The 16,972-nt window shown below is 42.2% G+C and overlaps 1 protein-coding gene across 1 annotated transcript in view; it reads right to left on the bottom strand.

Moving 5' to 3' along the window:
- obscna (obscurin, cytoskeletal calmodulin and titin-interacting RhoGEF a) overlaps positions 1-16,972 on the bottom strand; it is an 83,006-nt gene that overhangs the window by 15,175 nt on the left and 50,859 nt on the right. The window contains exons 58-75 of the mRNA XM_045205751.1: positions 16,786-16,953; positions 16,454-16,556; positions 16,186-16,315; positions 15,566-15,699; positions 14,292-14,422; positions 13,795-13,981; positions 13,570-13,709; positions 13,340-13,452; positions 12,906-13,074; positions 12,571-12,658; positions 12,227-12,427; positions 12,050-12,110; positions 11,833-11,910; positions 11,479-11,651; positions 11,332-11,358; positions 11,080-11,232; positions 10,950-10,995; positions 10,767-10,841 (exon numbers count right to left, since the gene is read on the bottom strand). Coding sequence (XP_045061686.1) covers positions 10,767-10,841; positions 10,950-10,995; positions 11,080-11,232; positions 11,332-11,358; positions 11,479-11,651; positions 11,833-11,910; positions 12,050-12,110; positions 12,227-12,427; positions 12,571-12,658; positions 12,906-13,074; positions 13,340-13,452; positions 13,570-13,709; positions 13,795-13,981; positions 14,292-14,422; positions 15,566-15,699; positions 16,186-16,315; positions 16,454-16,556; positions 16,786-16,953 — 2,177 coding nt within the window. The remainder of the gene's footprint in view (positions 1-10,766; positions 10,842-10,949; positions 10,996-11,079; positions 11,233-11,331; positions 11,359-11,478; positions 11,652-11,832; positions 11,911-12,049; positions 12,111-12,226; positions 12,428-12,570; positions 12,659-12,905; positions 13,075-13,339; positions 13,453-13,569; positions 13,710-13,794; positions 13,982-14,291; positions 14,423-15,565; positions 15,700-16,185; positions 16,316-16,453; positions 16,557-16,785; positions 16,954-16,972) is intronic.

Genomic DNA, 16,972 nt, shown 5'->3' with positions numbered 1-16,972 from the left:
CATGGAAAGGTAAATTCCTGTCAATTTGTGAAAAAATCACCCTGATTAACTCTTTAGTATTATCCCAGTTTACCTATTTGCTTATGGTCTTGCCTACGCCTAGCGAACAGTTTTTTAAATTATATGAGAAAAAAATATTCAATTTTATTTGCCATAAGCCAGACAAAATTAAACGGGCCTATTTATATAATGAATATTAATTCGGAGGACAGAAATTATTAAATATTAAAGCATTAGACCTATCACTAAAAGCTTCAGTCATACAAACGTTATACTTAAATCCGAACTGGTTCTCTAGCAAATTAGTAAGATTGTCTCACCCAATGTTCAAGAATGGCCCTTTTCCCTTTATTCAGATTACAACCACTCATTTTCAGTTATTTGAAAAGGAAATCATCTCCCAAATATCACTATTTCTAAAACAAGCCATAGAAAGTTGGTTGCAATTTCAATTTAATCCTCCAGAAACGACAGCACAAATAATGCAACAAATATTGTGGTTAAATTCAAATATACTAATTGACAAAAAACCTTTATTTTTTGACAAAATGTTTAAAAAAGGTATAATCTTCGTAAATGATATCATCGGTAGGACTGGTGGAGTTATGTCGCACATGCAGCTAACAAAAACATATGGAAATGTCTGCTCTACCCAAAATTACAACCAAATAATTGCAGCCTTACCACAAAAATGGAAGAGGAAAGTGGAAGGGGGAGAAAGTAAGGAACTTGTCTGTCGGCCTTGCATTAAAGAACATAATTGGTTAAGGAAAACTGTGATAAATAAAAAAGTATATCAGTTTCATTTAAGGACCAAAGGATTGACACCCGTCCCATATAGATTGCAAAATAGTTGGGAAGAGATTTTTGACGTACCGATCCCAGGGCATAGTGTTTATGAACTGACACGCAAAACGACACCGGATTCAAAACTTAGAATCTTTCAATTTAAATTATTATACAAAATTATTGCTACCAATAGAATGTTATTTATATGGGGGATACAATCTTCCCAGCTCTGCAGATTTTGCTGTGAAGAGACAGAATCATTAGAGCATTTGTTTTGGTTCTGTCCATTTGTAGCTTGTTTTTGGACACAGGTCCAGGAATGGCTAAAGGATTGCAATATTTACCTGGAGCTAACCTTGCAGATAGCATTACTGGGTGATCTGAAAAGTCACAGTCAATCGATCAATAATATAATAATACTTTTAGCAAAAATGTTTATTTTTAATTCACAATCTGTAGAAGCAATGAGAATAGAAAGGTTCAGAACTTTTGTAAAACATCACAGTACAGTTGAAATATATAAATGGCAAATAGAAATCCTATATGGATGGTGTTAAGAGATAGATGGGAGGTGTTGAAGGATGGGACTAACAACAAATAACAACAAATAATAACAAGATAACTAATAATGTAAGCATACTGTGTCCATAATAAGTATATAGGTTGTATGTTGGGAGCTTTTGGGAAAGAGCACAGTTAGAATGATATGGCATATAGAAGCAAACCGGATGGACATCATGAAAATGATCGTAGAGGTTGAGAGTAGAAGAAGTTCAGGAGCAAAAACAAATAAAATAGAATTATTGTAAAATTGACTGTGTCCATAAAATGTAGATAGTAAGTACAGTGAGGGAAAAAAGTATTTGATCCCCTGCTGATTTTGTGCATTTGCTAACTGACAAAGAAATGATCAGTCTATAATTTTAATGGTAGGTTTATTTGAACAGTGAGAGACAGAATAACAACAAAAAAATCCAGAAAAATGCATGTCAAAAATGTTATAAATTGATTTGCATTTTAATGAAGGAAATAAGTATTTGACCCCTCTGCAAAACATGACTTAGTACTTGGTGGCAAAACCCTTGTTGGCAATCACAGAGGTCAGACGTTTCTTGTAGTTGGCCACCAGGTTTGCACACATCTCAGGAGGGATTTTGTCCCACTCCTCTTTGCAGATCTTCTCCAAGTCATTAAGGTTTCGAGGCTGACATTTGGCAACTCGAACCTTCAGCTCCCTCCACAGATGTTCTATGGGATTAAGGTCTGGAGACTGGCTAGGCCACTCCAGGACCTTAATGTGCTTCTTCTTGAGCCACTCCTTTGTTGCCTTGACCGTGTGTTTTGGGTCACTGTCATACTGGAATACCCATCCACGACCCATTTTCAATGCCCTGGCTGAGGGAAGGATGTTCTCACCCAAGATTTGACGGTACATGGCCCCGTCCATCGTCTCTTTGATGCGGTGAAGTTGTCCTGTCCCCTTAGCAGAAAAACACCCCCAAAGCATAATGTTTCCACCTCCATGTTTGACGGTGGGGATGGTGTTCTTGGGGTCATAGATAGCATTCCTCCTCCTCCAAACACGGCGAGTTGAGTTGATGCCAAAGAGCTCCATTTCGGTCTCATCTGACTACAACACTTTCACCCAGTTCTCCTCTGAATCATTCATCATTCAGATGTTCATTGGCAAACTTCAGACGGCCTTGTATATGTGCTTTCTTGATCAGGGGGACCTTGCAGGCGCTGCAGGATTTCAGTCCTTCACGGCGTAGTGTGTTACCAATTGTTTTCTTGGTGACTATGGTCCCAGCTGCCTTGAGATCATTGACAAGATCCTCTCGTGTAGTTCTGGGCTGATTCCTCACCGTTCTCATGATCATTGCAACTCCACGAGGTGAGATCTTGCATTGAGCCCCAGGCCAAGGGAGATTGACAGTTATTTTGTGTTTCTTCCATTTGCGAATAATCGCACCAACTGTTGTCACCTTCTCACCAAGCTGCTTGGCGATGGTCTTGTAGCCCATTCCAGCCTTGTGTAGGTCTACAATCTTGTCCCTGACATCTTTGGAGAGCTCTTTGGTCTTGGCCATGGTGGAGAGTTTGGAATCTGATTGATTTATTGCTTCTGTGGACAGGTGTCTTTTATACAGGTAACAAGCTGAGATTAGGAGCAGTCTCTTTAAGAGTGTGCTCCCAATCTCAGCTCGTTACCTGTATAAAAGACACCTGAGAGCCAGAAATCTTTCTGATTGAGAGGGGGTCAAATACTTATTTCCCTCATTAAAATGCAAATCAATTTATTATGTTTTTGACATGCGTTTTTCTGGATTTTTTTGTTGTTATTCTGTTTCTTACTGTTCAAATAAACCTACCATTAAAATTATAGACTGATCCTTTCTTTGTCAGTGGGCAAAAGTACAAAATCAGCAGGGGATCAAATACTTTTTTCCCTCACTGTATAAGCTGGAAGTAGAGGCCTAAGCATTGTTGTTCACTAATTTACCCCAAGTAGGGAAAGAATGGCTGGGTTGAAAAGTAATAAAGGGGAGTATATATATAAAAAACATGGGGGATTGGAAGTGATGCAGACAATTACATTGATGGAAGTTACAATCTATCTGCAATATTAAAGCTGATCTACCCCCCCCCCCAAAAAAAAAAAAATATTAATAAAAAAAAAAAAATGACTAGCTTGATTGAGTCTCCGCCATGTACACTGCTCAAAAAAATTAAGGGAACACTTAAACAACACAATGTAACTCCAAGTCAATCACACTTCTGTGAAATCAAACTGTCCACTTAGGAAGCAACACTGATTGACAATACATTTCACATGCTGTTGTGCAAATGGAATAGACAACAGGTGGAAATTATAGGCAATTAGCAAGACACCCCCAATAAAGGACTGATTTTGCAGGTGGTGACCACAGACCACTTCTCAGTTCCTATGCTTCCTGGCTGATGTTTTGGTCACTTTTGAATGCTGGCGGTGCTTTCACTCTAGTGGTAGCATGAGACGGAGTCTACAACCCACACAAGTGGCTCAGGTAGTGCAGCTCATCCAGGATGGCACATCAATGCGAGCTGTGGCAAGAAGGTTTGCTGTGTCTGTCAGCGTAGTGTCCAGAGCATGGAGGCGCTACCAGGAGACAGGCCAGTACATCAGGAGACGTGGAGGAGGCCGTAAGAGGGCAACAACCGAGCAGCAGGACCGCTACCTCCGCCTTTGTGCAAGGAGGAGCAGGAGGAGCACTGCCAGAGCCTTGCAAAATGACCTCCAGCAGGCCACAAATGTGCATGTGTCTGCTCAAACGGTCAGAAACAGACTCCATGAGGGTGGTATGAGGGCCCGACGTCCACAAGTGGGGGTTGTGCTTACAGCCCAACACCGTGCAGGACGTTTGGCATTTGCCAGAGAACACCAAGATTGGCAAATTCGCCACTGGCGCCCTGTGCTCTTCACAGATGAAAGCAGGTTCACACTGAGCACATGTGACAGACGTGACAGAGTCTGGAGACGCTGTGGAGAACGTTCTGCTGCCTGCAACATCCTCCAGCATGACCGGTGTGGGGGTGGGTCAGTCATGGTGTGGGGTGGCATTTCTTTGGGGGGCCGCACAGCCCTCCATGTGCTCGCCAGAGGTAGCCTGACTGCCATTAGGTACCAAGATGAGATCCTCAGACCCCCTGTGAGACCATATGCTGGTGCAGTTGGCCCTGGGTTCCTCCTAATGCAAGACAATGCTAGACCTCATGTGGCTGGAGTGTGTCAGCAGTTCCTGCAAGAGGAAGGCATTGATGCTATGGACTGGCCCGCCCGTTCCCCAGACCTGAATCCAATTGAGCACATCTGGGACATCATGTCTCGCTCCATCCACTAACGCCACGTTGCACCACAGACTGTCCAGGAGTTGGCGGATGCTTTAGTCCAGGTCTGGGAGGAGATCCCTCAGGAGACCATCTGCCACCTCATCAGGAGCATGCCCAGGCGTTGTAGGGAGGTCATACAGGCACGTGGAGGCCACACACACTACTGAGCCTCATTTTGACTTGTTTTAAGGACATTACATCAAAGTTGGATCAGCCTGTAGTGTGGTTTTCCACTTTAATTTTGAGGGTGACTCCAAATCCAGACCTCCATGGGTTGATACATTTGATGTCCATTGATAATTTTTGTGTGATTTTGTTTTTGTGTGATTTTGTTGTCAACACATTCAACTATGTAAAGAAAAAAGTACTTAATAAGATTATTTCATTCATTCAGATCTAGGATGTGTTGTTTAAGTGTTCCCTTAATTTTTTTGAGCAGTGTATATCTCACTAGGTCAGGATATTTAAGCCTCCATATATCCACTAGTTCTAATGTATCCATTACATTCATGATTTCCTTAAGAGAATGAGCGTGATAGTTTGTAGTGTGATTTAGTCCATTGAGCTATTTAAAACAGTATTATAATCTCCTACCATACCAAAATACTATTGTATTGCTTGCAGGGTTGATAATTGATTATATATATTTTCAAAGAAGCATGGATCATCATTATTTGGTCCGCAAAGGTTAATGAGCCATATCTGTTTACAGTCCAATAATATATTTAAAATCATCCATCTACCTTGCGGATCTGTTTGGACAATTTGCACATTCGGATCAAAATTACTGTTAATTAATATCATAACTCCTTTTTCCACACAACTTCATCTAGAATTGTTGAATGAGTTTCCTGTAAACAATATATATTATATTCCTTCTCTTTGAGCCAGGTAAATATTGTTATTCTTTTCTTATTATCTGCTAAGCCATTACAATTATAACTGGCTATACTTATTTCACCATTTACCAAAATTGCTCAACTAAAACATCCTCGGGAAAAACATCAAAATTAATTACAGATTTTATCTTAGATTCATTCTGGGGATTTTGAGGAAGTGAAATAGGCTACAGTGTCTCATGGAGGACTAACATCATTAACCAAACGCGGAATCAGTCAGTAAACACACCTCCAAGACTGAAATCCGTTTTTTCTAAAGAGCACTTAAGTACATTTAAAACCAGATACTTTTAGACTTTTACTCCAGTAGTATTTTTCTGGGTGACTTTTACTCTATTTCCGGCTGGTGCTACGGCTAACCTTTTTAGAATGATTCACCATCCTGGCTTTATGATGAGAACGTCCAGCTGGCATGCAATGGAATTTAGGATCCGTCTGCTATTTCTGGAGAAGTGTGAATGCGATCTGTAAAATGGTTCCGTTATGTTATTAAAACATTATATTTGAGAGCAGTATAACGGTGAGTGGACAATATTTCCATATTGAAGACATGCAATTACTTATATCAATGTGGACTGAAAACATGTTCAACGTATTTAGCAAAGATAATATTTTGTTTCTGTAGGCTATTTAACAAACTAGGCTATGTTTCTGTAGGCTATTCAACAAACTAGGCTATAACGGAGTAACATTGAAATTGAAGTTGATGACAAGGCAATACATAAAGGCAATACATAAAGATAGAAGCAACCAAATACAGTGCATTCGGAAAGTACAGCCTTATTCTAAAATGGATTAAATTGTTTATTTTCCTCATCAATTTACACACAACACCCCATATTGACCAAGCAAAAACAGGTTTTTGTGTGCAAATTTATACAAATAAAAAAACAGAAATAACTTATTTACATACACTACCGGTCAAAGGTTTTAGAACACCTACTCATTCTAGGGTTTTCGTTTATTTTTACTATTTTCTACATTGTAGAATAAAAGTGAACAAATCAAAACTATTAAATAACACATATGGAATCATGTAGTAACCAAAAAAGTGTTAAACAAATAAAAATATATTTTATATTTGAGATTCTTCAAATAGCCACACTTTGCTTTGAAGACAGCTTTGCACACTCTTGGCATTCTCTCAACCAGCTTCATGAGGTAGTCACCTGGAATACATTTCAATTAACAGGTGTGCCTTCATAAAAGTTCATTTGTGGAATTTATTTCCTTCTTAATGCATTTGAGCCAATCAGTTGTGTTGTGACAAGGTAGGGTTGGTATACAGAACATAGCCTTATTTGGTAAAAGACCAAGTCCATATTAAGGCAAGAACAGCTCAAATAAGCAAAGAGAAATGACAGTCCATCATTACTTTAAGACAGTCAATACGGAACATTTCAAGAACTTTGAACATTTCTTTAAGTGCAGTCGCAAAAACCATCAAGCGCTATGATGAAACTGGCTCTCATGAGGACCGCCACAAGAATGTAAGACCCAGAGTTACCTCTGCTGCAGAGGATAAGTTCATTAGAGTTCCCAGCCTCAGACATTACAGCCCAAATAAATGCTTCACAGAGTTCAAGTAACAGACACATCTCAACATCAATTGTTCAGAGGAGACTGTGTGAATCAGGCCTTTATGGTCGAATTGCTGCAAAGAAACCACTACTAAAGGACACCAATAATAAGAAGAGACTTGCTAGGGCCAAGAAACACAAGCAATGGACATTAAAAGTCGTTGTCGTCGGTTGAGGTTGTGTCTCTCTCTGGCGGGAGGTAAGCTTGGCTTATATGGCTTATATACATAGTTTAAGCTTTGTCGAGTAAGGCTTAAACTATGTATTTAGATTGTAGTTAGGTATTGTAGGTAGTTATCGTGGGTTGTTGTATGTAATTATTGTAGGTAAGTGTTGTATTCGACTGAGCCCGGTGAAGCACGAAGCTAGCTAACCCACTACCTGGACTAGCTAGCGGGTAGCTATTGCTACCTATTAGCAACTGTGGATAGTTGTTTCACGCCTGAGAGTACCTGTAATTACGCCAGCTAGCTGCCTACAATAATTACATACAAAAATGCCTACCATTCAGCTGTTTTTCTAACCTCATTGTCTGAAGCGTTAACGTTAGGTAGTAAGTAGCTACTGTGCTCGAAATGTAGCTAGCTTGTTGCTACCTGGATAGCTACTAAACAATAGCTGGAACGACTTAGCGAACAGACGCGAACTGGCTGAGTCAATTCAGTGGCTAGCTTTGCACTTGGCTAGCTTAACAGTAGCTGCTAGGGGTAAGTTATAACCTACATTTGTGTTTTGTTTTTACATACTGGTAGCCAGAGTCGTTCAAGGGAATTAGGGACATGGGTGACTAGTTAACGTTAGCTTGGCTCTGTCTGTGTGTTCGTGCCGTGGGAGGACGGGTTTCTTCGTTGGCAGAAAGCAATGGCTAGCTAGTATGCTAACTATTCTAGCTAACTAACTGGCTGAATAAGTTGACGACGGACTCGCTCAAGCTGTCGGGACTAACCCACAACGTTAGACACGGACACGAATGATCTGCTTGGCGTGTTGACACACTGGTGGTTTGTTGTGGCCGAGTAGTGGTGCTAAACGGTGTTGTTGGAGTCCGGCATGCTAGTTGGCTGTGGCGTCATATGACTAGGGGCCCTGGACGGTTTTTCACGGAAGAATACTGTACCAAGTTAGCTAGCTGAATAAACTAAGTTAGTCTATTCCTAGAAAACATTGAACCGCTGTAGTTTACAACAATTATAGTTTCTGAGGTGGAAGTTGGGAGAGTTATATTTGGGTGTTTCAGTGAAACGTAAGTGAGGGAGGCCCCGCTCTCTCGCTTTCCCAGATGTTTAGTTCATCATGTTTTTCAGTGTCAGGGACTGGGAGACCAGTCAGGATCGAGGGAAAGATGAACGGAGCAAAGTACAGTGAAATCCTTGATGAAAACCTGCTCCAGAGCGCTCAGGACCTCAGACTGGGGCGGAGGTTCACCTTCCAACGGGACAACGACCCTAAGCACACAGCCAAGACAATGCAGGAGTGGCTTTGGGACAAGTCTCTGAATGTCTTTGATTGGCCCAGCCAGAGCCCGGACTTGAACCCGATCATCTCTGGAAATACTTGAAAATAGCTGTGCAGCGACGCTCCCCATCCAACCTGACAGAGCTTGAGAGGATCTGCAGAGAAGAATGGGAGAAACTCCCCAAATACAGGTGTGCCAAGCTTGTAGCGTCATACCCAAGAAGACTCAAGGCTGTAATCGCTGCCAAAGGTACTTCAACAAAGTACTGAGTAAAGGGTCTGAATACTTATGTAAATGTGATATTTCCGGGGGGGTTTTTTCCATATATTTGCAAAAATCTCGAACAACCTATTTTTTATCTGTCATTATGGGGTATTGTGTGTAGATTGCTGAGGGAAAAAAAACAATTGAATCCATTTTAGAAAAAGGCTGTAACTTAACAAAATGTGGAAAATGTCAAGGGGTCTGAATACTTTCCGAATGCACTGTATACAGTGGCTTGTGAAAGTATTCACCCCCCTTGGCATCTTTCCTATTTTGTAGAGCTACTTTTTGCAGCAATTACAGCTGCAAGCAAGTCTCTTGGGGTATGTCTCTATAAGCTTGGCACATCTAGCCACTGGGATTTCTGCCCATTCTTCAAGGCAAAACTGCTCTAGCTCCTTCAAGTTGGATGGGTTCCACTGGTGTACAGCAATCTTTAACTCATACCACAGATTCTCAATTGGATTGAGGTCTGGGCTTTGACTAGGCCATTCCAAGACATTTAAATGTTTCCCCTTAAACCACTTGAGTATTGCTTTAGCAGTATGCTTAGGGTCATTGTCCTGCTGGAAGGTGAACCTCCGTCCCAGTCTCAAATCTCTGGAAGACTGAAACAGGTTTCCCTCAAGAATTTCCCTGTATTTAGCGCCATCCATCATTCCTTCAATTCTGACCAGTTTCCCAGTCCATGCCGATGAAAAACATCCCCACAGCATGATGTTGCCACCACCATGCTTCACTTTGAGGATGGTGTTCTCGGGGTGATGAGAGGTGTTGGGTTTGCGCCAGACATAGCGTTTTCCTTGATGGCCAAAAAGCTACATTTTTGTCTCATCTGAGCAGAGTACCGTCTTCCATATGTTTGGGGAGTCTCCCACATGGCTTTTGGCGAACACCAACCGTGTTTGCTTATTTTTTTCTTGAAGTAATGGCTTTTTTCTGGCCACTCTTCTGTAAAGCCCAGCTCTGTGGAGTGTACGGCTTAAAGTGGTCCTATGGATAGATACTCCAATCTCCGCTGTGGAGCTTTGCAGCTCCTTCAGGGTTATCTTTGGTCTTTTTGTTGCCTCTGATTAATGCCCTCCTTGCCTGGTCCGTGAGTTTTGGTGGGCGGCCCTCTCTTGGCAGGTTTGTTGTGGTGCCATATTCTTTCAATTTTTTAATAATGGATTTAATGGTGCTCCGTGGGATGTTCAAAGTTTCTGATATTTTTTTATAACCCAACCCTGATCTGTACTTCTCCACAACTTTGTCCCTAACCTGTTTGGAGAGCTCCTTGGTCTTCATGGTGCCGCTTGCTTGGTGGTGCCCCTTGCTTAGTGGTGTTGCAGACTCTGGGGCCTTTCAGAACAGGTGTATATATACTGAAATCATGTGACAGATCATGTGACACTTAGATTGCACACAGGTGGACTTCATTTAACTAAGTATGTGACTTCTGAAGGTAATTGGTTGCACCAGATCTTATTTAGGGGCTTCATAGCAAAGGGGGTGAATACATATGCACGCACCGCTTTTCCGTTATTTATTTAAACAAGTGATTTTTTTCATTTCACTTCACCAATTTGGACTATTTTGTGTATGTCCATTACATGAAATCCAAATAAAAATCCATTTAAATTGCAGGTTGTAATGCAACAAAATAGGCAAAACGCCAAGGGGGATGAATACTTTTGCAAGGCACTGTATAGCCATGGAGCATGTTCTGATTGGCCAGTGAGGCATCAAGCCTCCAACTTATTTATTCTTCCAAACCCAGCCCTTTCACACCAACACCAGCTACTGTGCCCATAATTCCATTTGTGAAAATAGCACAAATATTTCTGACACACCCCTGAACCTGTAACGCTACAACTTAATCATTGTATTAGGTTTGTTAAACTAGTGCCCTGCATGTCATTATTGTACCTGCCATTTTCTCCTTGCGATGAAGACTTTCAGAGCCCTTGTATTGATATCATCAGTGTCATCCTCATGTTCGCTCTGACAACGTAATCAACAAGAGAGAATGTGTTAGACAAGATTAAGTAATTTTATTTGTCTCCATCAACCCCGGCTGAGACATAAACAAACTGTGTATGTAATTCTTACCTGGAACCATTCATGCCCCAGACACTCAAATGCAGTTGGTCGCTTTCTGAGGAGAGAACAAATCATTTAGAGTTATATCCATATAAGAGATCATAAAATCTTTATTAATGTCGATGGTTGTGTATCTTACTCTGGGTCTGGCTGCAGGACTGTGCGGAGGAAGCCCTGGGCCCCGGTGCTCCTGTAGGTGAGGTCAGGTGCGTCCCAGTTCAGTGTCCCCACCCCCACCCTCAGCAGAGTGGCCCGGTCCGTCTCCCCCATGAACGGACAGCGGCACATCAGACTGCCAGGACACAACATGATTTCAACAGTCAATGTACTGAAAGATGAGACTCTAATATCTAATATTGAATCTTAAATTCACAAATCATAAAGTACTTACCATAAATAGGCCACAACACCAATAGACCTGACAAAGAAGAGATAAGACATTTCTGTAGTGATATATCATCACATTTTCCCTTCATATGACAGGAATGTCACATACAGTAGCACAGATGTACTAAAACAGATAATACGTTTAGCTTACCAGATATCACTTGCTATAGTGACAGGGTCTTGATGTATGATCTCAGGGGCTACAAACTCAGGAGTGCCAAACTTGCTATACTGGTGTCTGGAAGTGTCTATCTCCTGACAGAACCCAAAGTCACAGATCTTGATCTCCTCTCTGGGTGGAAACACCATCAGGATATTGTCCGGCTGTGTGAATTAATTACAATGGCAGATGGCGAGTGAGGGAATTTATCATTTCATGACTAAGCTGTCCATCAAATGATCGACCATTGTGCATTGTTTCAATGTGCACAAACCTAAATGAATGCAAAACAATCAAATTAAATATACAAACTGCTTTAGGAATATGAATGTATGAAGAGCTTACTTTGATGTCCAAATGTAGGATGTTCATGCTGTGGATGTGACCAACTCCCTCCAGGATTTGCTGAATGTACATCTGCACCTGGTACCATGAATGCATGGTGCAGTTTATAAACATCATAGGGGCAGTCATAATAGCCTTAGCATTCAGGCAAAACAGGGGTCAACTCAAACACAGTTCAACAAGGTTGGGTTTACTGTAAAAATATCTAAGGTTTTACCTCTCTCTCACTGACTGATCCCTTCAACAGCAAATGATCAAGAAGACCATGAGAAGAGCAGCTATGTATGGTATTAAGAATGATGTACTGTGTTAAACATTGATCAAATTGAGCACTACATTTCCACTCTTAGGTCTTCATCAGTGAAGTGACTAAAAGCGTCATGGGGAAGGATACACTTCAGTGACCAGGACCAGGGTCCTGCGTGTAGAGAAGAAGTCCAGCAGACAGGCCACCCTGGGGTGGGCCAGCCGGGAGAGCAGGTCCCTCTCCTGGAACGCCCTGGTCCTTGTACTGCTCCTCAGGGGCAGGAACTTGGCGGCAAAGTCCTCACCAGTCCTCCTGTGGGTAACCCGCTTCACCACCCCATATGTGCCTCTACAGACACAGGGAGAAGAGACAAAGTTTATTGGAACACAGCTAAAGGGAGCGTCACAGCTAAAGGGAGCGTCACCTCCACAGTTGCAGATTGACTGACTGCTGCAATGTGAAATATGATACCCAACTAAATGTGTACTTACCTCCCAATCTCCTCATGGACGTCATACACAGACAGCAGCTTCCTCCTCTTCCCAAGCTCCACCTCTCTCTCCTGCGACTCCAGTGGACCTACAGAAAAGAGGATCATGACCATGCAGTCACATGTAGTCAGCCAGAGAACATCACATCTGTGATGATATGTTGACTTGGGATTAGGATGCTCATCTTCTAGGCATTTTGTGTTAAATCTGTCATAGGTTTGGCATCAGCTAGTTTGAATGAAAGTAACAATTAGAACAGTGAACAGAAAAGTAGTGCACTACTGTACAAGGGGGATTCATTTGACAGACACCATAGGTATGTACTAAGGCCTTACCCTCCTCCACTGTGAGCTGAGCCTGACAGGAGGTGTGTCCTAAGTCGTTATAGGCCCAGCAGGTGTAGATGCCACCATCCTCGCTCTCCGGGCACAGCACAGTCAGAGAGCAGCGGGCACCATTCTGGACCACCTCCACATTCTCATTGGCCAACAGCTCCTCTCCATCCTCCAATCATATGAGAGAGACATTACTAAGGTACAGCTTCTACGACAGCACATGGGCCAAACAGTAGAGGAGGACACCAACGATTACCATGCTCGTACTGCTCAGTTGATTAATTGTTTTGGTTAGTTACAGTATGTCCGGTGTCAGATATGCTGAAATGTTATGGGGAATGTCATAATGAAGGCTTGTATTAAGTGAATTATAACAGTGAAAGAGTTGATTGGGTCTTAGATTGAGGAAGTACATTGGTTTGAAGCATCCCTACCTTGTACCACTGAATCTCGGGAGTGGGCCTTCCTGTGATGATGATGGTGAAGGTAGCTGATTGACCAGGCTCCACACACAGGTCCTCTACCGGCACCTGGATGGAGGGAGGAGCTGAGGAGACAGGAAGTGAGGTCATTTTGTGAGATTATTCATGTTTTAGGCACAGTGGCCATTTCTTTTAGAAAATAAGGAACTACAGTGTGTATGCACAATTGCACAGTACAGTACCTGTTGGCATTTCCTCTATGGCCTCAGGAACATAAAGTACCTCCTCAACCTCAGGTCTCTCCTCAAGCTCAGTGGGGAACTGTGGAACCTCCACGTAGTCACTGGCGGTAGGGTCCCTTTCCTCTTGGCTACCCTCGGCTCTGTAGAGAAAATAAAGATTGGGATAGAAATAGAGATGGTGCAGTAGTATGATGAATGTATCACAGTTCTGGCAGGTAGACTCACGGCTGAGGGTATCCAGGCTGGAAGGGCATTTTGACGATAGAGGTGGGGTGGAAGTCTGTCTGCAGCCATTGCTTCACCATGGCTGTGGACCAGCCCTCTGAGTCTGAGTCTGGAAGCACAATGACACCACTCTCATACTGACAGATGCTCTTAGGTTCTGTTAGGGTCTCATAATCCAAAATCATTACTTCATATTAGCTGGCCTTAAAACATTATATATTTTTTGAAGCCATGCTAATTTGTGACCGAGGCAAAGCGTGTCGAGACATTAACAACTGTCTATTTAAAAATGTAGAATGTGAAAAATATGATAAAATCAAATATTAGGAACGTACAGTACCCTTACCTCCAGACTCACAGGAACATAATAACCAGTGCACGTCTTACCTCCAGACTTGAAGGACACCCAATAGTTTGTAAATCAGCCCATGAACAGGACATGACACATGCCCACTCCCCAGGGGGGAATAAGGGGCGCCTGACGCCCAGCACATTACCATCTTGTATGGGTAGTTGTGGAGAGTTAACTGGGCATGCATTGGAGAGGAGAGAGGACCCATCCACATGCACTGGGTCCATGATACTGTGAACATGATGAAGGCTCTGTGAGGTACTTCCTGTTCGGGGACTACAGAGGATGGAGAGCAGGAGGGTTACAGAGAATGGATTGACTCACATGATCAACTGGTGTCCAAAAGCCAAAGTGAAAACTACTTAGAGGTGAAATCATAGCTCATGAAGGAAAGTGATTGATAGATATTGCAATGTCTGTGTTCTAATTGTATTATTATAATTGTTACTAATTTTGATCTGCCTAGCCTTGAAATACAGAAAATATAAATGTACTCTATGTGATTTCATGTGTTTTGTTGAAGGTGTTTGAGATGGATTAAATATACACTTGTCAGATATATGGATATAGCAAGGATTTACTGCTGTGTCGTAATCAATCGACTTTCCGGGTCCTGATATGGACTCTGAGGTGCGGTTATCGGGCACAGATTAAGCCTAGTCCTTGACTAAAAAGCAAGATCAACGGAGAGTGTCTATTGAAAGTGCTTTTTAGTCCAGGACATTTACCCCTAGATGTAAATGAGCTATGGCCCCTTATTTATCCTGTTTGGAAAAGCTTTTGGAAATCCATCAAGATCAGTCAAATGGGAGGAAATGACCCGGTCCTTTCCAATGCTATTCATTTCTGAAAGATGGAAACATGATGAAAACACAAGCAAAAACATCCAATACTAAAGTGTATCAATGTCTTTCATGAATATGTACAACTAGTACATATACATTGCTAATGTAGGCGACTGGAAGTGTTTATGGTTTCAAGGGTGTTTGGAATGAAATGAGAGAGAAAGGGTAACCTAGGTAATGAGACAATCCAAATTGAACATGAGGAATGGCAATGATGACTGACAGTGTGAAAACAGAGATAAAGTGAAGTGAAGTGAAGTAAAGTGATTTAAGGTAAAGTAGGTGAAAGTGAAGTGAGGTGAAACTAACAAAATGACCATGGCATGTGATTTTCAAATCCCTCTTCAGTTAACACTAAGCTTGTATTGTCCACAGAATAAAACTGGGATAGAACAATATTTTTCCTTGTCGCTCATGAGATATCAATAAGAGTTAGACCTATGGGGCCTTGTCCTGTATTGTATTAGACTGTCATCATGTCTTATAGTGTAGAACATGTGGACACTAAAGATGAACATCTCTACAATAGCTTTCTTCTCAAAACCTGTTTCCTTACTCTGAGGTGGACATTTACCTTGATTTGGTGGAGGGAACTCTCCTACCTTTGGTCAAGATGACCTGTGGTTGGTCAGGCTCACTGTCCATCACTTGTGCAAAGGCGGAGCACATCTCTGCCTTACTCTTGGCACTGCCCAACTTGTTCCACAGCTAAAACATAACAAGATTTCACATTTTAAATGCACTATTTTATAACAGTGCACAAAAGCTCCTAGGATGCATTGCTATAAAGAAAAGCAACAGTGTATTGTACCTTTAATGTTATACCTGTACTGTGCACAATGGGGACCGGGCATTCAGTGCCCCTGCCCCCAAACTCTGGAACTCTTTCACCCCAGCCACCCGCAACTCTGACTTCATCACCACTTTCAAAGCCCGACTCAAAACCCACTTGTTCAGTCTGTCTTTTCCCTCAGCTTAGCTCGCCCCCTTACTCAGCCCTTGTTTAAGATAAGTAGCTTTTGTTTCATTTTAATTATTGAATCCCTGTTTTAGTTTTTCCACTCTTTGCTGTACAGAGTCCTTGGTTTTTTTGAAAGGCGCTTTAATCCTATGTATTATTATTATCTGTATGTTAGGAAGAATTATTACATATGAAGTACATAAAGGGATTTAATACATGTACTGTAGGCCTACCTCACACTCATACTGTCCCAGGTCTGTCTCTCCAGGGTTCATGATGGTGAGCGTGAGGATCCCACTGCGGGCATCACTCTCTATGTGGTACTTCCTCTGGTCTGTCAGCTCTCTGCCATCCTTAAACCAACTGTCATAAACATGCCAGGGCACACAACCAAATAACAACACGTGGGTGGATCTTAATGGGATTCAAGCAGGGACTAGCCAGGTTCCCATGACATTGTAGGGGGATCCAGTAAATCCAGTGCAGTTTACTATACCATACCTGACTCGGAGTAAAGGATAACTGTGTGTGGAGCAGGTAAACTGGATGTCCTCTCCCTCCAGCAGACATGCACTCTGCAGCCTGGTAATGAACCTGGGGGGTGCTGTAGGACAGGAAATAATGAGTTCATTCACTCTACGCATGACCTTTGCACAATATGCCGTGGAGTATACTGTAACATGTTAGAGAGTACAATCATATGTGTTGTTTTTTTTGTATTTTAGTGTATTTTAGCCCTAATATTCATTAACATGAAATGCATACAGTGAGTGGTCCCTGACTGTGGTTGTTTAGTTCAGCACCAGAGCTACTGTAAGTGACCATAGACTCACCATCCACCACTATCTTGGCCAGTGTGCTAGCATGGCCCACAGAGCTGGAAGCGTAGCACACGTACTGTCCAGAGTCCTCAGGACTGACCCCATCCAGGATGAGACAGCAGGTGCCTGCCCGGTCTGCAGTGATGATGTGGTGGGGGCCGTCCTCTAGGGCCAGGCCGTCTAGGGAAGTGATGTCATA

This window comes from Coregonus clupeaformis, chromosome 20, assembly GCF_020615455.1.
Source record: "Coregonus clupeaformis isolate EN_2021a chromosome 20, ASM2061545v1, whole genome shotgun sequence".
Taxonomy (NCBI): Eukaryota; Metazoa; Chordata; class Actinopteri; order Salmoniformes; family Salmonidae; genus Coregonus; species Coregonus clupeaformis.
The sequence above is the reverse complement of the archived record's forward strand: the minus strand, read 5'-3'. Positions and strand labels throughout refer to the sequence as shown.